General features: G+C 34.1%; 1 protein-coding gene across 1 annotated transcript in view; it reads left to right on the top strand.

Annotated features, from left to right (window-relative positions):
* Positions 1-23,230, top strand: part of LOC127831084 (calmodulin-binding transcription activator 1-like) — a 66,921-nt gene that overhangs the window by 4,053 nt on the left and 39,638 nt on the right. The window contains exons 2-3 of the mRNA XM_052356071.1: positions 15,930-16,054; positions 21,435-21,535. Coding sequence (XP_052212031.1) covers positions 15,994-16,054; positions 21,435-21,535 — 162 coding nt within the window. The 5' untranslated portion in view covers positions 15,930-15,993. The remainder of the gene's footprint in view (positions 1-15,929; positions 16,055-21,434; positions 21,536-23,230) is intronic.

The following is a 23,230-nucleotide window of genomic DNA, read 5'->3' as shown; positions in this document are numbered from 1 at the left end:
AGGTTGTTTGTTAATCAGACTCAGAGGTTGTTTGTTTGTTAGACTAGGAGGTTGTTTGTTTGTCAGACTCAGAGGTTGTTCGTTTGTCAGACTCAGAGGTTGTTCGTTTGTCAGACTCAGGTGTTTTTTGTTTGTCAGACTCAGAGGTTGTTTGTTTGTCAGACTCAGATGTTGTTTGTTTGTCAGACTCAGAGGGTGTTTGTTTGACTAAGAGGTTGTTTATTTGTCAGACTCAGATGTTGTTTGTTTGTTAGACTCAGATGTTGTTTGTTTGTCAGACTCATAGGTTGTTTGTTTGTCAGACTCAGAGGTTGTTTGTTTGTCAGACTCAGAGGTTGTTTGTTTGCTAGACTCAGAGGTTGTTTGTTTGTCAGACTCAGAGGTTGTGTGTTTGTTTGACTCAGAGGTTGTTTGTTTGTCAGACTCAGAGGTTGTTTGTTTGTCAGACTCAGAGGTTGTTTGTCCAAGGATATTAATGAGCATTTATTGGATTATTCAACCCTGTACTACTGTTCACCTATGAAATACATAGATATTGTAAAAAAAACATTGTGGGACAGTACATGTAGCTTGTTGGTTGCCTTGGTTGACCCATACAGGAATTTGACACAAATACTGACTTAAACTGATTAAAACCAATTTGTCATTTTTTGTACAGAAATTGTCAATGGAACGTGTAAATGTACAATCCAATATATATTAGTTTATATTACCTCAGCTGTAATACCAGCATTTGTGCCGATGTTTGCAAAGGAAATCATTATATTGTTACAAGCTGTTGTAATTGTGTGTTTCTCTCATTATGATTATGAAGGAATGTTGCCATTAGACTAATTCTAATATGCTGATATATAACAGCTGCTGGTGATCATTTTTGCAATAATTATGTTCATGTTTAATATAATTTCTTTTTATGCCCCCGTTAGGGTGGCATATAGCAATTGAACTGTCCGTCAGTCTGTCAGTCCGTCTGTCCGAAAACTTTAACATTGGCCATAACTTTTGCAATATTGAAGATAGCAACTTGATATTTGGAATGCATGTGTATCTCAAGAAGTTGCACATTTTGAGTGGTGAAAGATCAAGGTCAAGGTCATCCTTCAAGGTCAAAAGTCAAAAAAATACAATCAAAGGGAAGTGATTAGCTTTAAAAGGGAGATAATTTCTAAACCTGCCGAATGATATATTGAAATTTTAATTAAAAAATCTTGAGGTCCGATAACTTTAAAAAAATATCGGACTTCACCAGATTTTACCAGACTTTGTTCATCTTTAACCAAACAATAAAAAAAAACTTTTATAGAGCTTATTTTTATTATAATGACGTTCACAACGTTTAATAATTCTAAATACAATAAAATAAAAACTAAATTTAAAACAGTTCTATGAAAATATTTATTTAGCGCTAAGTCCACTAGCTTTGAAAAGTTGGAAGTTCTGACTTCCAAGCCTTAAATTTTGGACGTCCCAGATAATACAGTTGGAAGTCCAAATTGTATTTCAATGAATATTTTAGTAAACCTACCGAATTTGTTGATCGCTGGATACATTCATGTTCCATCACTATCCATTACTCTATAATCCAGTATATTTGCGATTTCAATGTTCAAAACCAAAATATGACCAGTATTGACGCTGATTTGTTTAATGTTTGGATGGGATAATTCCCATTGAACATGCGTATATCAAGTAACGCAATGTGCGAGCATCTAGCGATGTTCATATTTGGTTATCATAACGACCAATTAATGAGTGACTTTAATTTAATTCATTATTCGTAAATTTACGTATTTTGTCTAAGTTTCAATGTGTCAATATTTTCTCATTTTGTGCATTAATTGCGATGTATTTTTTCATTGTATAATACTAAATGTACAGAGTTGCATGTCAATATTTACCGTAGTTACGGCACATGGTCTGTTTTGACTTAAATAATATCACGTGGCTGTAGAAAAATAGTGTAATTCAGTTCTATAAATGGACATGATGAAATTGTACTGAAATTAAATTGTTACCGCATTCATTTTGTAAAGGATATAATATTGTTTTCACAACTTACAGGCCATAAGTAATTAATTGCTCACCCTTTGCATTTAACTTCTCATAAGGAACAATTGTTTAAGCAATTGATTACGGTAAATAGGTGTGATGATGATACCCGACACTGTCTTTCATGGTCTGTTTAGTAACTGTTGCATATTTCGAAAATTTTAAAACTGTGATTCCTTGTCAATCAATCTGCGATAAACGCTAACTTCAAGACTGACATCAACCAAAAATAATGATCGCCAGTTAACCCTGCTGAGCCGCTTGATCAATACAAACCAGGTGCAATATTTGACTGGTTCTAAGAATCGCGCTTGTAGTTTGTTACGTCACCAGCAAAAATAGCAAGTTTGACTGGTAAAATCCGTTTTATTTAATAGTTGAAGTATTGATCGAAGTAAAATAAAGATAAACCAATCCGTTCTTTTTAAACATATTTCATTTTTAACTAAAACACATTTTACTTAGTTCTTTTTGTCGGACACGAGGTCTGACAGATTCCGGAATTATATCGGACCTCAGCAAATTTTATCGGAAATGTCCGAGGTCCGACGTCTTTCGCATGGGTTGGCTACAGAATCACTTCAAACCTACAATGACCCTTTTTCCCCTTCTCCTGCCATTCCAGTTATTTTTATGGCTTAAATGTAGAAAAATGCACCCCTATTACCATGCTTAAAGGTATACATTTTTCTTCTGTAATGACTTTATTTAAAATTCCCCTCTCAATTTAATCTTTATTGTGAAAAAGGAGTACATTTGGACCCGATTTGACAATGTTCAAGACACTTGTATTATGTTCCCTTATAATAATAAATCGTGATGTTATAAATTTTCTATAACAAAGTAAAACATAAACATATAACAATACTTTTCAACAAAAATATAATTTCCCTTTTTATCAGGTCATTAGTATTGTCCTATTGTTCTACTCTGAACTCAGTTTCAACTCAGTTGATCCCCTCTTGGACCATTTCATGGCTAACTAGTTATAGAATTGCTAAGCTCATTATGGAAAAAATCTTATCAGATTTTCAGATAGTCAAACAATGGATATAATGCCCAATCTTTATCTTAACATTTGTACATGTAAGCACATTCAATATACCTTTTGTTCTTGTACTATACTTAGCTTGTCCTCACTTACAGTGTTTTCAGTCTCTGAATGCATTGACAGTGCTCAAAAGGAAGAATGTTTAATCTGATACCAGATATACCAGTAAATGAGTATTCTCATAGCGATTGTCTACCATCAAATAACCATGGCTTTGCCTTGACAAGGGTAATGGCAGTTAGCAGGATTAGACCTGTCACTGAGGAATGTCAAGGGACAGAATCGTATTGCAAAACTACCATTATTTCTATCATCTTTATCAAGTTAGTTGATTGGAGAAAGTTGCTTAAGTAAGAAATCCTTAGAATAGATGGGCCTAATTTATACAAGAATGTTAAAGTCCTCAAAAGCAGGCTAGGTTTCTGAAAAGCTTTCACTGCAAATAACTTGTTTAGATAGTGTAAATTGTTCACGGAGTCTGATATTCTGTTTGATATATGCTTGTAAGAGAAGCTGCAGATTCTATATCAATACATATACCTCTCTAAGCGAATTAAATAACAAACTCAGATTATGACCTTATTTCTGAAATGCATTGAAAAGGACACAAATAATTATGCCTCTAATAGGGTTAAAGGCAGAAATAGAAGCTGCTAAAGAGCTTGATGGACACCCTTATTATTCAAGTAACTAGTTCTTGTGTAAAGCTGATTATTAACTGTTTGAAAAGTGAAAATTATCGAAAATTTTCACTAAAATAATGTTTTTTCATGTCAAGACATCATTATTTTAACGTAATTTTTCCAGTTTATGTACAAAAATAATCATTTGTAAGCATTAAATAAAAAGAAAATTAGTTGCATTTGGTGGAATATTGATTTAAATTCATGAGGAATTATAGAAAATATATTATTTTATGGTCCCAATATCTTTTATGTACTTTATTTTACACTTACAAAGCGTGGTTGGTTGAAAATATTAAAGATAATGGTACTATTGCGTTTGTATCTAAATTGATTACTTTGTTATTCATTTGGCTCCAAAAAGCTGAATTTCGCAGAATTTATGGAGTAGATAACAATGTTACAAAAATTATGACCATGTTTTGCCAACACATTCTCAATGGACATGTGAGACTGCATTCCCATTACCAGGGCTTTACAAAGCCTCTTCACAGTACATTCAATTCTCAGCTTTCTCTGATGTTGTTCCCGTTAATGCAAATTGCCAGCCTGTGTTTGCGTCATAGCTGGAGACCTTTCCATATTGGGAGACATTGAGAAGAATAGATTGTTAGAAAGGCTGTTTGAGTCGCTTGCTGCAAGTGGAGGAGTGCTGCTGGTTTATTGTCGCTGCAAAATAATATATATCAGTTTTTGAATGAATACATGTATGTTGTGCGCTGGATTGTAATTGCATTAAACATTTGTAAGTGGATTTTCATTTGCGTTCCTTAAAGATGTGACAATTATTCTTACATATTTGCTTAAAAGTGTGTTATGATAAATAAAATTATTTTGATTTTGACAATTTGTTGCAAAATAATAAACAGAAAAATTTGTTTACTTGTTTACAACAATCTTATTCAAGAATCTTATATAAGTTACAGGTGTACCTTTTTTTTTGCCACTTATAAAAAAATAGCAGCCATTATGCAACCATTCTAAAATCATAGTGTTCAATGCAATACACTATGAGCATATGGCTATGATATTTATCAGTAAAAATGAAAAATAATCAGACCACATTTGCTCTTATGATCATGGGTATCTTGAATTTTAATAAAGATTAAATAAAATGTATATACACATATACACTAGTGCATAGTGGTACTAAATACTATGGCTTTGAAATAAGACTTAGGTGTAAGAATGTTCATTTTATAACCCCTCATCAATTTATTGACTAAACAACACATGCATGTTTGCATATGTTTGCCGTAATTGCAACCAGTGTCAGTGCTCATGAAAATCCAGAATGTTATTAATGACAATCAACTGATTTATAATCATCTATTTTTTCTGCCAAAGATCTATACACGTTAAGCCTTGTTCTGAAAATCGGCGTGTCATGTGATATCTAAAAATAGCAACAGCGGTAGTATTGTGAAACTGGTCTATTATACCTTCCTTTCTTTCATATTTCCATATATTTTATTCTCTACAGAATAACTCCAACACTATACAGTATAACTAATTGATCCTTGAAATATAAATAGATGACACAGGTGCCGTGTTTTACAAATATCATTCAACTCTCTAAAACAAATGTTGTCATACAAGCAAACACATGGCGGGGATTTGGCACTACTGTGACAACTGACATTAGCTATTGTTCTTATTCATGCCGAGCCTGATGTAATACAAGAGGATAGGGCAGTTACCTGTTTTTCTATGCTTAACTCTACGTCATAATTTTTAAAGAAATCATAAAACATTTAATGTAATATGTGTGACTCTACATTTTCGGCAGGTCGGAATTCTGTTGTGCAACATTTGATGTGATAATAATGACGTCAAAAGCACTTCACCATAATATTAGTGAAATATGTTTTTAACTGCTTTTGTTGCTTTTTGTGTAAAATATTCTGCATTTTTCTATCCGCTTGTTGGCTTTGTTAAATATAATTCATTTCTTCTGAAAATGATCTTCTGCATGACTAATGTCTTGTACATGTACCTTCAATCCTTTACTGATAAAAATGCCTACTAACCTGATACAAAAATTATATCATGTACCTTTGTATAGAGACAGTTTCAACAAAGGGGAATGATAAATTGTGTGTTAACTGAGCTCTGTAATATCTGTAAGATTACTTTATATTTTTGCACAATAACATTGCATATCTAAACATTATGACATTTAAGAAGCTGCTGTCCTTCATTTAAAAAACATCTGAAATGCAAGAAGACACAGTCTTTAATAAGTTAATAATTTCCCTCTCATGTGAAAAAATCATACAACCAGAACAGCCTGCAAGTAACTTGCAGCCTGTTCAAGTTTTATGCCGTTTAATTGCTGCTCATCAATATCTAAGGGTTGCAAATGAAGCCTGTAAAATTTGAATCTAGTAAGAAAGGTCTGAAATTAAATCGAACTTTTAAGGGAGTACAAATGCGTCAAATTATGTATTTAAGTGGTAATGGGTTTATCCTTATACATATCTCCACTAATATCAACTCTACAATTACTTTTTTAAAAGGCCAACACTTGAATGACATTGTTGAACAATTGGTAATTAAAAACAGTAAACAATAGGTGGTATACACAACTTGGGAAAGACCCATCTATTTCCAATAATTCTACATGTATAATCCTTAGGAGAAAACAATGCTGCCCCATTCATCCACTTAAATTATAGTTTTATTTAAACAATAATGGTTTAATGCATATAATACACATGTATGTGATTAGGTGATTGAAAAAGGACTTTAAATGTTTCATATTTGTTTTTACCAAAAGTTTTTTCCCTAAATTTAATCAGGTTTTTAGAAATCTATAATCACTCATTTTATATCAAACCAAAAAAGAAGTCATTTCTTAAAGTGATATTATGGGCATTTTGCACTGTTGAATTGAGCTGAAAAGAATTAACATGTCAAAAGAGTAAGTTAAAATGTGGTTACTGACCAATTATCTGCAACTCATCTTGCTACCAGTTATTTATAAAAATATATTTTATATTCAATATTCTTACGTGACCCACCCAGTCCTCTAAGCCGAAATGATCCGTAAAACAAAATTGTGTCTTTGTGTCGTATGAACGAATCTGCACTAAAACTAAATTTAGGTTCACAAGTTAATGCATGATCAGTCAAAGTCAAACGAAAGTACGGTTGATATTCAAATGCATTATTTTTCTCTTTCCGGGTTATTGTTTTAGTATGTTGATGCTGCATTAACAAATATAAGTGTACATGAAGTGAAAACACAAAAAATAAACAACGGTTGCGATAGACACCTATAAACTGTTAGATGCCCATAATATCACTTTAAATCTGTTTGGAATTATTTTATGTCTGTAAATTCTCGTTCATAGGAAGGTAACTTTAATGAAAATATGCATAATTTATTGACACATGTTTATATTGGTGAGACCTCAAGCTTGTGGTTTCTTATCTTGTGCATATAAACTGAGATATAAGGGAACAGGATTTGTAGCTCAGTTTAGGTTAATAGTGATTACTTTAAAGGGATCTTTTCACGCTTTGGTAAATTGACAAAATTGAAAAAAGTTGTTTCAGGTTCGCAAATTTTCATTTTAGTTGTGATATTTGTGAGGAAACAGTAATACTGAACATTTACCATGGTCTAATATAGCCATTATATGCATCTTTTGACGATTTTAACACCTAAAAATTATAAAGCGTTGCAACGCAAAACGATTGAATAATTTGGAGAGTTCTGTTTTTGTTGTTAAGTTTTGTGAAACTACGAAGATTGCTTATATAATGTATAAAATACGTCTATCAAGTGTACTCGGCGGAATAGCTCAGTAGGCTAAAGCGTTTTTACTTCAGGACTCTGGCAGGACTCCAGGGGTCACTGGTTCGAAACCTGGTCCGGGCAATGTCCTTTTTCTTTTTTAAATTTTATTCTTGATTTTTTACTGGAGCTTTTACGATCCAATGTTTACATTTATCGATATAAAGCATTTAATGAATAAGTTAAAAAATGCCAAAATCTGTGAAAAGGCACCTTTAAAATAATGCTGTAAATTTCAGTGTGTGGTTTTAGATTTAGTTCAAAATTTGTATTCTCTGATGACCTTACATGTATACAGGTTTTTGAAAATGTGTGTTGCAACTTAATATGGCTCCTTTTGAACTTGCTTACTTTCAAAATGTTGTGATCTCAGAATTTGTTTTTGAAATTTATGTTCAGATTATTGGTAGACACTGGAAATTTAACTTGAGGTGAGCAATAACCAAACTCTTTAGAATAATATAAAACTTTGAAAGAGAAATTTAATATATAAATTGGATGTTAATCTTATAAGCAATTTAAAGGTGTTGAAATATATAATATAACATTAGAAAAAAATAAAATTGTAACGGAAACAAATAATTAATCAGACATTGTTCTGATAAGTAATTAAGTGTTAAATATATATTATTTTGATGTCAACTTTTTATTTGCTCCTTTATGTTAAACAGACCTTTTTAGCTTTAAGATTACCAATTACGAATGCAAACGTTCATATCAGATATTTTATTGCACTATTTTTTATGAACACATATATGTTTGCATTAACTTCTTTGCAGAAGTACATGCATTAGAATATATTTCATATTAATGATATTATTAATTTAGGAAAAAAACTGTTGTTTATTCTTCATGAAAGCCATAAACCATGAACCAATATTTCATTCCTCTAACCATAATTATAAAAAACTTGAAGAAACATGTTAGTGAGTACCTGATACATTCAATTTAGTGAGAATAATAATTATGCAAACTCTATTAAGCAAGGACAATATTTTTTATACCATGTGCAACAAAATTAGTACAGGGGTGAGGGGTGAACAGATCATTCACCACAGACCTCTGTTCATCTCTCTTCCTGTCTGTCTTGTACAATTAAATTGCCTTAAATTAAATTTAATTGAATTTAGCATGTATTTTAATTTAAAGTTTTTATCAAAATTAAATTCAATCTATTGAGCAAAGATATGAAGTGAAATTATACGCTTAAAAATCAATAAACTGTTGAACACTTGAAAGCAATATTCATGCACATGCTATCTTACAAATACATTTTAAAGTGCCCATTAGGCCATTTTTAAGTATTCAAGTATGCAGAAGTGCATGCACATGCCAAATACATTTCTTTAGGGTTTTACATGTAAATTCACAGACTCATGTATTTTCAATTTCATGTAGATATTCAGGGAAACTCACTTCCATTAACTCTTGCAATGTATAATTAATTTTCATGAATAATCCTCATAATAATATGGTTTATTCTAACTATCAGCATTAAATTGTTCTAGCAGTTGGTTTATAAGAGCATCAAATGTTAAATGGATGGTTTTCTAGGAACCGTATTTAGCTTTATTATGCTCCCCCAAAAAAATTTGGGGGGAGCATATAGTCGCCGCTTCGTCCGTCCTTGAGTCCGTCCGTCCGTGCACAATTTTTGTCCGGGCTATTTCTCAGTAATTAATGACCGGAATTCAAAGAAACTTTATGGGAAGCTTCACTACCAAGAGGAGATGTGCATATTATCAGCCGGTTCTGGTCGGATGATTTTTCACAGAGTTATGGCCCTTTGAAATTTTCTATTAACTACATACATATAGTGCAATTCTTGTCCGGGCTATTTCTCAGCAACTAATGACCGGAATTCAATGAAACTTTATGGGAAGCTTCACTACCAAGAGGAGATGTTTATATTATCAGCGGGTTCTGGTCGGATGATTTTTCACAGAGTTATGGCCCTTTGAAATTTTCTAAAAAAAAATTCTTGTCCCCCCAACTACTGTGCCCTCAAGACGTTTCCTTTTATCTGAATATATAGTGCAATATTGTGACAAAAAAACAACTTTGGGGAGCATCACGTCTCAGACAGTTTCTTGTTATGTATATTCTTATAAAGTAATTATGTTGGAGCGAGATACATTATACAGCTTTCCTCAATTTCAATCTTCACGTATGATCACATATCGGGACCAAAACACCAACTTTGGGGAAAGGGCCACAGCCTTTTTTTTCGTGGAAAAAAGACACAATTTTCTGGCTTTGGCAAATATAAAATACTGAGGTAGATGGGAAATTTTAAGAGAAAAATGCATGATTTTAAAGAAATTTCTGTAGGGGAAAGGGCCTTTTTGGTAAAAAGGAGAAGAAAAAGAGGCCCCTTTATTGAGAAGTAGGTTTTTTATGTCCCCCACTATAATAGTGGGGGACATATTGTTTTTGCCCTGTCTGTTGGTCCGTTGGTCTGTTGGTCTGTTTGCGCCAACTTTAACATTTTGCAATAACTTTTGCTATATTGAAGATAGCAACTTCATATTTGGCATGCATGTGTATCTCATGAAGCTGCACATTTTGAGTGGTGAAAGGTCAAGGTCAAGGTCATCCTTCAAGGTCAGAGGTCAAATATATGTGGCCAAAATTGCTCATTTTATGAATACTTTTGCAATATTGAAGATAGCAACTTGATATTTGGCATGCATGTGTATCTCATGGAGCTGCACAATGTGAGTGGTGAAAGGTCAAGGTCAAGGTCATCCTTAAAGGTCAGAGGTCAAATATATGTGGCCCAAATCGCTTATTTTATAAATACTTTTGCAATATTGAAGATAGCAACTTGATATTTGGCATGCATGTGCATCTCATGGAGCTGCACATTTTGAGTGGTGAAAGGTCAAGGTCAAGGTCATCCTTCACAAGGTCAAGGTCATCCTTCAAGGTCAAACATCATATAGGGGGACATTGTGTTTCACAAACACATCTTGTTTGGCCCTGCATATGAACAATCTTAGTACCATATATTCCCTTTGTACCTGCTGGAGCACAATACAAATTAAGGTCACACAATGACACAAAATTCTACATCCCTAGCTGACGAACAAAATAAGCTGACTGAGCTCTTGCCGTCGTTGGTCCAAAATGGTGGAATAATCTACCCGAGTATCTTAAGGCGTGTCAATCTGAAGCCAGTTTTAGATCAAGGCTGAAAACACATGTCTTTGTACAATTTTACAATCTGCTTGTAGGATTAGTATGAAGTTTGCATTTTTACTTACTTAAATAGTAAATTCTGATTGTTTTAACATTTTTGAACATATATGTTTATTGTTAACAAGTTTTGATCTTAATGCCAAATATGTAATGGTGAAAGGCAATAGAATATGTACATAATGTTTGCGCTATATAAATGCTATGTATTTGTATTATAAGTATTCCTGAGGAGGCCTTACATTTTCCCAATAGGGGGCATTTACTAGGTGAACACATAATTGCATCCTATTCAATAAACGCTGTAACTCCATTACTCCAATGTAAAGCTGAAGATGAGGTCAAAGCCACATCACTGCGTTATAAACGGAACGGCGTTTTAAGCTTTTTTTTTCCATTTTGTTTTGTCATCCTCCAATACATTCATTGTGTATTGTACCTAATGTAATTATACTGCTTTTCTAGTGTGTATATATATATCAGGCAATCCCATGTAATCACAAACTCGATTAAAAAATAATTCTGGCCATTTTTGACTATAAATGTGTTTAAGAATTCCATAAACACAAACATATACCATTTTGTTTAGAACTTTAAATCTACAATGTACAGTGTATTATGGGACAGAGGTTAAAAGCTCAAAACAAATAGCGAAATGTGTGCTTCTCAGGTAATTATATTGAAGCTTATTGAATTTAAATGTATATCGAATGCAACATGTACACTTTATTTTTTGAAAACTGGGCAAAATGAAAGTGAATTTCTGTGAACAATAAGCCTGTGTTTGTATGTATCTTAATTGGCTGGATTACTTATTTTACATGTTTTTCCCTTTGCATGTTACGTTTTCAATTGCATTTTATCGGACAATTAAAAAATATATATTGTCTACAAATAACCATGAAATGAAACACCCCTCGATAAAATTGCAAAATTTTCAATGATTCAAAAGATTCAATAGCACATAGATAGTATAACTATTAGAACGTGAAACATGGATAAACACATGCTTATTTTCACATCTTTGCTTTAATCAAACAATAGATAATCACACTTCAACTGTCAAGTAATCGAGGGTCTCTAATAGATTATAATGGAGCAATTATGGGCGGCAACATATATTTTTATTTCAAGAAAAGGCTCAAGAAAAAAATAGAAGGTTGGAGAAAAACAAAAGCCAAGACCGACCCCTGTTTTATTAGCTCACCTGAGCACAACGTGCTCATGGTGAGCTTTTGTGATCGCCTTTTGTCCGCTGTGCGTCATGTGTCGTGCGTCGTCAACATTTTGCCTTGTGAACACTCTAGAGGCCACATTTATTGTCTGATTTTCATGAAACTTGTTCAGAACATTTGTCCCATTGATACCTCGACTGAGTTCGAAACTGGGTCATGCTGGGTCCAAAACTAGGTCACTAGGTCAAAAAAAAGTAAAACCTTGTGAACACTGTAGAAGTCACATTTGATGCCCAATCTTCATGTAACTTTGTCAAAATGTTTGTCTTAATGATATGTTGGTTGAGTTCAAAAATGGTTCTGGTCCGTTGAAAAACATGGCCGCCAGGGGGTGGGGTAGTATTCCTTAAATGGCTATAGAGAAACCTTGTGAACACTCTAGAAGTCACAATTTTTGCCCAATCATCATGAAACTTGGTCAAAACATTGGTTTCATTAATATCTCGGACGAGTTCGAAAATGGTTCAGATTGGTGAAAAAACATGGCCGCCAGGGGGCGGGGCAGTTTTCCTTATATGGCTATAGTAAAACCTTGTTAACTCTCTAGAGGCCACATTTATTGTCCAATCTTCATGAAATTTGGTCAAAGATTGGTCTGTATGATATCTTGGATGAGTTCGAAAACTGTTACGTTTGCTTGAAAAACATGGCTGCCAAGGGGCGGGGCATTTTTCCTTATATGGCTATATATGGCTATAGTAAAATCTTGTGAACACTCTAGAGGCCACATTTATTGTCCAATCTTCATGAAATTTGGTCAGAAGATTGGTCTCAATGATATCTTGGATGAGTTTGAAAATGGTTATGTTTGCTTGAAAAACATGGATGCCAAGGGGCGGGGCATTTTTCCTTATATGGCTATAGTAAAATCTTGTAAACACTCTAGAGGCCAAATTTATTGTCCGATCTTCATGAAACTTGGTCAGAAGATTCTTCCCAATAATATCTTGGACGAGTTCAAAAATGATGCCGGTTGGTTAAAAAAACATGGCCACCATGGGGCAGGGCATTTTTCCTTATATGGCTATTGTAAAACCTTGTTAACACTCTAGAGGCCACATTTATTTTCTGATCTTTATGAAACTTGGTCAGAAGATTTGTCCTAATGATATCTTGGATGAGTTACAAAAATGGTTTCGGTTGCTTAAAAAACATGGCCACCAGGGGGCGGGGCATTTTTCCTAATATGGCTATTATCATGCTTTAGTAAAACCTTGTTAACACTCTAGAGGCCACATTTATTGTCCGATCATCATGAAACGTGGTCAGATGATTTGTCCCAATGATATCTTGGATGAGTTCGAAAATGGTTCCGGTTGGTAGAAAAACATGGCCGCCAAGAGGGTGGCATTTTTCCTTATATAGCTATAGTTAAATCTTGTTAACACCCTAGAAGCCATATTTATTGTACGATCATCATGAAACTTTTTCAGAAAATATGTCCCAATGATATTTTGGACAAGTTCGAAAATGGTTCCAGTTGCTTGAAAAACATGGCCACCAGTGGGCGGGGCATTTTTCCTTATATGGACTTATGAATCTTCATGAAACTTTGTCAGTATATCAGGGATCATATTTTCCCGCAATATCAATTGGTCCGGATATAAATGGGGAAAAGTATCCGAAAATGTGTATCCGAAATCATGACAAATTACGTTAAAATATATACCATTGATTTTGCCACTCATGAAGGTGGTATAATACATGTACAAGTAAAATTTCCTTAGGCATTTTTTTTAAACGGAACGAGTTTTCTCAACTGGTTTTATCATTTGGTATTTCATTGTTGTTTCGTGTGCTGTTTTATCAGACTTTTTTCATCATTGTCAATATTATTAATCTGTGTAAGTCTATACCAATGTTTTAAATTGTTGTCGACTCGATAATATCTTACAAACATGCACTGAACCAAACAAATGTCTGTGCGTAGGTTGGCTACTGACAACAACAAACCAAATAATTAAGAAATAATTTGTTGTCAAATAACCCACGTCCGATCGTTTAGATGCGTAGGGATTTAATCACGAAGCATTTGAAACCACGCAACTTATTTTCCGGTCGTGAGTTATTCAACAACAAAGTATTAAGTACACAAATTATTTCGATTCTAACACGGTTTTACTAAAGATTTATTCAATTTATATTATTTTTCTTGTGTATTATTTTATGTGAAGTTCCGCCCATAAAAATAACTTTCGGCTGTTCTGTCGATCAGATCCGCGACTTTCATTCATAATTATATTACCGGATTATTACGCTGGTGGAAATGTATCGGCATGTTTTGTTTAGTTACAGCGCGTGCATTCAGACGCGTCTTTTCGGATGCGTCTTGAATCCGCTGTTCACAAGTTTTTTATTCTTGGTCTGACGTGCAATAAACTGGTCCTGACCGGTTTAGAGGCTGCAGCGAATGGTTTATCACACCTAATTGAGATAAGAATGTCATTAGGGTGGGTTAGCATGTACACTGTGTAATCGATTTCATGACATGGGAATTTTAATAGCAAACAGAATCGGACCGACTGTTTGGGATTTTCAATCGGTCTTTTATGACCCCAATCGGTCTAGGACCGACATAACCGAAAAAATATGATCCCTGAGTATATTTGTTTAAATGATATCTTGGATGTGTATGAAAATGGTTCTGGTCTGTTGAAAAAACGTGGCTGCCAGGGTGTTCACTAGTCATGAAAGTTGGTAAGAACATTTTGTTCTAATGACATCTTGGGCTGCACAGAACATTTCAGTTCCTTTGAATCTCATGTGAGCGACTTTGGGCCTTTCAGGCCGTCTTGTTTTTTATTGGGGGGATTGCTAAAATTTATGTTGGAGCAAAAATTAGGGAATATACGGTACATTTAGTTTGTATTTCCCCAATATTAAGATATGAAAGTCCATCTGGCTGTCCATTCAAGGTAAACCTATATCGACATATTTTGTATAATATCGATAATTCTTCTTGCAAACAATTGATGATACTTTCCATTGGATTTATGATGTCTTTGAATATCATCAACACAAAGCGTCACTTTACCTCATTTTGCAGGGCTCGAAATTAACACTCGCACACCTTGTATGTACATGTAGACTGGTATATACAGATACGCGGATGGTATTGATACAAAGGAAGTGAAACAGTCGACTATTCACACATGTTCATTGAAGCGAAAAATAACTTGTCACTTAATTCACACAGACGTAAATAACACAAAATATACATAATACACAAGATAAAGCAAAGTTAACCATTTAGTTAGAAAAGACGGATTTTAAATCCTTCTACGAAAACAGTGAATTAGTGGGAAAAATAACTTAAAATAATACTAAAACTTGTTGTAGATGAAGACGGTCAATCAACCTGATGTGGGCCCTTATGGTCCGAGGAAGTGATATCTTTGTATGGTTGCAGAAATAAAATGTGTATATATGTTAAGTACTTTTATTTGGTTTAAATAGTACTAAACTAATGTTTTTTATGTTTCCATCAAAATTTGCGAGAATGTTTTTGATTTTGCAAGTTGGTATTAAAGCTGCTCGCAATTTTTTGCAAGTAGAAAAAAAAGTTAAATTCGAGCCCTGTTTTGACTTTGATGTTAACCTAATTTCGGACCAAGACTAACTCTTTCAGTGCTCAGGAACCGAATTTTGAAGGCCTTTGCAAACAGTTTGGATCCAGATGAGACTCCACAGAATGTGGCATCTCATTATGATCGAAACTGTTTGCTATTCTGATATGGTCTTTGAAAAAAAATGAAGAAAATGATGATTTTAGAAATTCAGCAGTCACCAATTTAGCAGACGACAAATATCCCAGCATGCAAAAGGCTAAGGTCAATGACTCAAAAGGCTTCTGTCAGGGGTATCAGCATTGAATTTTGATTGAATCCAACATCATGTTCTTTTTGTTACAGAAGATGGCACCTGTGTAACTGAAGGAAGGTTTCCGCCATGGGCTGATGCTGATTCCTGGCACCCATGGAGACTGAAGTGACCTTGACCCCTGTGACCTTGCCAGAGGGGTCAGCCACTTCCAGTAGTATGTATCAAGTGTGCAAGTTATTTGTTTCCTTGTTACTCTGATGCAAAAAATAAAGATAATTCTTTCTACTAACTATGTTAATCTAACAGTTCAACTTACACAAGTACTTATGTCAATCCCTGTATCACGATATTGAATGCCAACTGGAACATATATGTATACGCTATATGGAGATAATTATGCGCCAATCCCAGTTTGTCGATGTCTACTTGAATAACCATGTTGTTTGGCATAGTCAGTTAGTCTGTCACGCTGCACAAGTAAACTTTTTGTCCTTAAGTAGTCTTATCGTTTTTCTGCGTATAAACATGAAAATACATGTATTAAGTTTTACATATTGTTTAAACCATGTAGAAGGGCAAGAGATTATTTTCCTGTATATCATGATATTCTTGGAAGAGTTTTGTGCACTTGAACATTTGGATACTTACATCATTGTCATGTACTTTGTGTCACAAACGAGTCTGTCAGTTTTAACCCTTTGCATGCTGGGAAATTTGTCGTCTGCTAAAATGTCTTCTGCTGAATTTCTAAAATTAGCATTTTCTTCGATTTTTTTTCAAAGAATACTATCAGAATAGCAAACAGTTTGGATCCTGATGAGACGCCATGTTTTGTGGTGTCTCATCTGGATCCAAACTGTTTGCAAAGGCCTTCAAAATTCGGTTCCAGCACTCAAAGGGTTAAGCATGAAACTTTTTTTGTTATACAAGCCCACGATCTCTGCACTGTTCAATTACGAACAGGGTTTGCTTTAAGTTTGCTTACATATGCAGGCCTGTAACTTTTGTTGGTCTCATTGTAATTATATAAGAATTTGCATTTTGCTTTTGATTGTTTGAACTGCTATTTTGATTATTTATAGTTCAATAGGAGCCCTTTTATTAGTGTTATGTTTTGTAGTGCAAAAGCCTACATGTACATAATTATTTGAAAAGATGATACAGCAAATTAGCCCTAAAATGTTTGGAATGAATAGGACTCAAAACTGCAGTCTAAAGTTACAATGTGGCAAAAATAAATTGATTGCAACAACCTATTGTATCACAATAAACACTTCAAAACATTTTCACCATACAAAAAACGATGTAAAGAAATGTGTGTCATTAGTATGCTGAATTTTTTACAGAATTCTCTAAAACAGAGCTTGGTAGATGAGAAGGTAGAAAATCATGTTTGATGAATGTAACTGTTGCTAATAATCCAAAATATGCTTAAATCAGCCAATAATTGTTATTATGCATACATATTACCATAATGATATCCACCGGGAAACCAAGATTTGAAAGTTATGAATAGTCAAACTGCTGACCTAATGGTTTTTTTGGATGTTGTGCCACTCCTTGTGGTTCTGATGAGACCTTCCAAAAACAAAGGCTGGCAGTTGTGTATGAAATCTTAAAGACCTATCATTATGTGCTATCAATAATGAATATTTGAGGAAACTCTTACTGATAAAGAATTTGTTTAACTTTCGGTAAACACATTCTTTTTATCGTCATTTTACAGCATTTAAAATCTTTCATTGGGAGTATTTAAATGGATTACAGGAATACTAAATTATAATATTTTCATAGGATTATGTTTCATGTTAAATTCCCATTGTTATCCCAAACTCATTCATTCCAGTCTTCCTCTCAATTATGCTTTATGAAATGGCTTTCTAACATTATGGTAGGAAAGCATTTTTCTGAAGTCTCCAATACAAAGCTTGGTAGAAGAGCCAAGAACAGTAAAACCAGGTTTGATGAATTTAACCCATTTATGTCTAGCGTCCTGAAAAAAGGACATTGCAAACAGCGTAGACCCAGATGAGATGCCGCATAATGCGGCGTCTCATCTGGGTCTGCGCTGTTTGCTTAAAGAAATTTCTTAATGAAATATTCTAAATATAGAAATAAACATGCTTGACATCCCTAATTTTGGAAATAAATTGATCCAATTTTGATGGATGGGAGAGTTTACTAGGCATGAATGGGTTAACTATTGCTAATAATCAAAATTATGCTAAAATCAGCCAATAATTGTTATTATGCATAGATATTACCATAACAAATACCCCGGGACACTGATACTTGCAAGGTCTGAACAGTCAAACTGCTCCCCTAATGGTTTTGTTCAATTTCATGCCTCTCCTGATGAGACCTTCTGGAAATAAAGGCGGCAGTTTTGAAAGGAATCCTTTAGACCTATCATTAGATGCTATCAATAATGAATACTTGGGGAAACTCTTTATTCTGGTAATGCAAAGCTTGTGTGTGGTATGTGGTTACACTAATATGGAAGTTCAATAATAGTTTCGATATACACATATAAGACAGTGTTGATCTCCTTAATCAGCGGCAGCGCGGCGATTTCACCAGTTACTAACAACCTTGGCGCCAGCTACTTTTCCCCCAAAAATGTATTCAAAACAGCATAAAAATGCCAGTTTTGTTTTAAGTCGCTGGCTACTTTAAAAAATATTACTGGCAATTCAAATTTTTATGAAGAACACTGATAAGAAACTTGATATTCCTGTCAGGTATTGAGATGCAGGTTAACCCTTTGCATGCTGGGAAATTTGTCGTCTGCTAAAATGTCGTCTGCTGAATTTCTAAAATTTGCATTTCCTTCGATTTTTTTCAAAGAATACTATCAGAATAGCAAACAGTTTGGATCCAGATGAGACGCCACGTTCTGTGGCGTCTCATCTGGATCCAAACTGTTTGCAAAGGCCTTCAAAATTCGGTTCCCGCACTGAAGAGTTAATAGATATTGATCGTTGATGTGATTTGTAAGTAGCCTAAAATCATAAATTCAATATCTTAAATACACAATGTGAACAAATATTAAGGTTGAATTTTTGTGATTGGTCACTTTGATGTACCGCAAAGATTAGGCAAAATGAAAAAAAATACTGTTCACATATCCGGTATTCATCAATGAAAAACAACCTCCACCTCTGTCCTCATTGAAATGATGTTTGAGACAACGTGGAACTATTGTTTACAAACTCTTTATTACATTGTATGAATCAATAAAATGATAACTTTTCACCATCGTTCATTTTGCTGTGCAGTTCTCGAATTTCCCACCAAGGTTTTTCCCTGTGGGTCTCAAAACAAGCACCAAGCTTCTGGCGATATTGATTTTCGCCGAGTGTTGTGTGGTCGTTATTCTGAATGGTGTTGCATACTGTGAGAACCTCTGAAAGAAGATGGAAGGGTGTCTGCTTATACATCATTCCAGTTACAGTTAACCCTTTGCATGCTGGGAAATGTGACGTCGGCTAAATTGTCAACTGCTGAATTTCTAAATTTAGCATTTTCTTCATTTTTTTTTCCAAAGAATACTATCATAATAGCAAACAGCTTGGATCAGTGCTCCAGCTAGGCATAAATTGAAGGGTGCCCTTCCGAACCTCCGCCCTACCCTTCCTAGGCCCCCCCCTGCCCTTCAAAAAAAAAAATTATTTTTTTTACATATTAATAAAACTCTTATTACAATACACTGTAATTGATGTATTCCTCATCGTGGACAATATATTTGTATTGTTTAATAATAATGGGAATAATATGTTCTAACAATTATTAATAACATAAAAATAAACATGCAAAAGGAAGCATTCCAGAAAGGCCCGCGTGCTCGAAAGTGCCCTTTTGACAAAATACTGCGTGTTCAAAGTGCCCTTTTGACAAAAAGGCCCCCCCCCCGCCCTGCCCTTTTCAAGTCCTAGGTGGAGCACTGTAGATCCTGATGTTGTGTGGCGTCTCATCTGGATCCAAACTGTATGCAAAGGCCTTCAAAATTCGGTTCCAGCACTGAAAGAGTTAAACAGTCAGTTGTTTTTTTTGACAGTCGGTGGGTCTGATTCAGAAATTATGGTCTGTTTTGATCAGTCTGGTTTTATGTTGTTATTTCTGTGGTATAAAAGATACTTTTTTGATTGCTATCGCTCCTGTCCCTGGTCTCCTGAGGCTGAAAACAAAGCCCATATACATTATTACATTGAAAGTGATGAATTATGGCTGTTCAAGGGGTAATCATAATAATAAGGGAGACCCATTTGCTGTGATGAATCATTAATGAATTTCTGTTACATTTCAGTAGATTTTCCTGGTATGAAAAGCCATTTAATACATATCTATAACGTTGGCATTTAATATAAAAAATGTGACTTAAACCTTTGGCCAGGTTACAAAGAGAATTTGCAATGTCAGCTACTTGTATGCCAACTTTTCGAATCCATGCAGACAACTTCCATTCCAAAGACTGAAATAAAATGGAACAATCATAAACAATATTTTTGAACAGTGAATTAAAGCTGAATTAAACAATCCACTATCAAGAAAACATCAACATTTTATGATAACTTCCAAAACTTGTGTTATTTATATAAATTAGTGAGTAATAACTTAAGGTTAATATATATATTAAATATTTGTTAACATTTTTATTAATGAAAGCCAGATAATTATAAGGCAAGGTCTATTTAGTAGTAACATGGTAAACCAGGAATTGAACCCACACTACTACCATCATTCTGTAATGCAAGCACTGGTTAACCCTTTCAATGTGGGAACGGAATTTTGAAGGCTTTTGCAAACAGTTTGGATCCAGATGAGACGCCACAGAACGTGGCGTCTCATCAGGATCCAAACTGTTTGCTATTGTGATAATATTCTTTGAAAAAAAATCGAAGAAAATGCTAATTTTAGAAATTCAGCAAACGACATTTTAGCAGACGACAAATTTCCCAGTTTGCAAAGGGTTAATCAAAGGGCTGAATTAAAGGCACTGCAGTTGTTTGCTCTCTGAAAAAGATGAAGGTTGGTTTTTAATAAATAGTCCAGTCATTATAATACAACTTTATTCAAATATATTGCAACTGATAGGAAGGAAATTTTAACAGACAGGAAATAACACAACTGTGTTTAATTGGATCAATAATGTACATGTATTATTAAGGTTAATAAAATAGAAACAGACTATGAAACTATCTATTACACAAACTTTCTATTGCAAGCAAACAACTAAAAATTATTATTCAGTAACCAAGCTGAGAAACTCCCACGCAACTGTCAGGATCAAACATAGGACTAACCTATTTCAAGGCAGATGCTCACTGTAATTACTTCAAAAGCGAGTTCATATAGCAAAGCAGTTAAGGTGCCCTTATACCTCACATTGGACCCTTTGTTTTAAATAACGAGGCTTCATACATAATGCATAAAGTTTCATTCCAGGTTAGCCTGTAAAGTCTGAACTGGCTTATCAGGGATGACACTTTCTCTTAAACTTCCTTTAAACAAAAACTGAAATATAAGTGGAAAGTGTTATCCCTGATTTTCGCACATACCAGTTTTTCGAGAGTGAGGCTTATGTCTGTATTCAGGTCTCGGGTCCGGGGGATGTGGGCAGCTTCCCAAGCAGCTCGAGGCGGTGAAGGCGGCAGACATTTTGCCACAGTTCAGGCATCGCTGGAACACTAATGAGGTTAGTCTACTTAAGATTTTTAAAAATAAATATTGTAATAAAAAAATACAAATATGCTTACTTCTTTCGTGTTTGTTGTAAGGGGTTTGTCCATCGGTTATGTAAGTCTTGTTGTCCTTAATCAGTGTCACAATTTTCCTGCCAAGAGACTTTTGCTTACCCTTCCTTTAGATAAGTGTCCCCTACCGGTGGAACCGGAGGGGACCCATGGTTTGCGCTCTGTGCGTCAGTCTTTCAGTCTGTCTATCAGTCTGTCAGTCCGTCACACTTTATTGGATCCTGCAATAACTTTAAAAGTTCTTCATATTTTTTTCATGAAACTTAAAACATGGACAGATGGTAATATGGAGATTATTCACGTCAATTCATTTTGTTCATACATCAAGAATTCTGGTTGCTATGGCAACAAATAAAAAAAATACTGACAATGGTGGAGTTTTACCCGTACTTAAAGGGGACCATATTCTTTGGCAATCTCTTGTTTAACTTTGAGTGCTGGTCAGAATTAAAATTCTAGCCCAAAACTAATAAGTACTGAAAAAAAATCATTCATATTTTGTAATGTACATTATAAGTACTTGTAACCCTTTGCTTCACAATTTTATTAAGATGCACATTGACTGACTAAATCCAGGTTTATAAGGTAACAGCATTTTTAGTGCAGGTCAGAAAACCAGATTTTCATTTTGCATCGCTGAGGGAAAACTAGCATGCGCAAAAAGTGCCAGATTAGCCTGTGCAGTTGGAAAAGGCTATTCAGGGATGACACTATTTTTTCTTATATCTTTTCTGAGAAGAGACTTTCTTTGAATTAAAAGACTGCATTATAAGCAGAAAGTGGCTTCCTGATTAGCCTTTCTAGATTGCACAGGCTAATCTTGGGTGATACCTTACCCACATGCACTTCGCCCAATTTTATCAGAAATATACTATTAATTTTGTTCAGTTCTTAGCTGCCTTCTTCTTCAAGTTCTCAGTTGTCTCTACATCTCTCTCAGAAGACATAGTAATGAGCATCATTAAGCACCGCAATCTGATATAAAGGGGCTTATTAATTCAAGGAAGATGAATAAGGCTATATAAACAAGCTGCTTTTGGTAATAATGCAAACTACAATTAGCTGCTTCTGTTTCTATTTTGGTATCTAAACAAAGTAAATAATTGTATTGCGGTATAAGTGATACTTATGCCGCAGTGTCACATGCTAATATGGTTACAATATGGATGCTAGTACCATAATATATTTATATATTAATGTTAATTACACCTGTTGGCTTATTAATTAGCCTTTCGAAAATAGGCTCTGCTATTGTTTGCAAACAATGCACTTTGCCCAAACCAGGTCTTATATATGCAACATAAAACAATGATTTGAACTTTTTATATTCTTGATCTTTTGTTCCATTTTTATTATTGATACAAAAATAATTATTAAATGAATAACAATATTTCTCATATCTTTTTATTATATTGTCGTATTGATCATTAAAGCATTTTCATTGCAATTAATGTAAATTCATTCTAATTTTTATTATTGTAACACATTTTTACACAACATGTGTGAGGAAATGGCAGATTAACATTTTTCATTCAACCTATTCACTTATAAGTAACTTTTTCACATTACAATGAATCTATGCTCAATGGGAAAGTCGTTGATTACTGGTTCAACAGAATCTGCTATTGATCTTTAGT

This window comes from Dreissena polymorpha, chromosome 5, assembly GCF_020536995.1.
Source record: "Dreissena polymorpha isolate Duluth1 chromosome 5, UMN_Dpol_1.0, whole genome shotgun sequence".
NCBI lineage: Eukaryota > Metazoa > Mollusca > Bivalvia > Myida > Dreissenidae > Dreissena > Dreissena polymorpha.
Note: the sequence above shows the minus strand (reverse complement) of the source record. Positions and strands in the feature narration are given on the sequence as shown.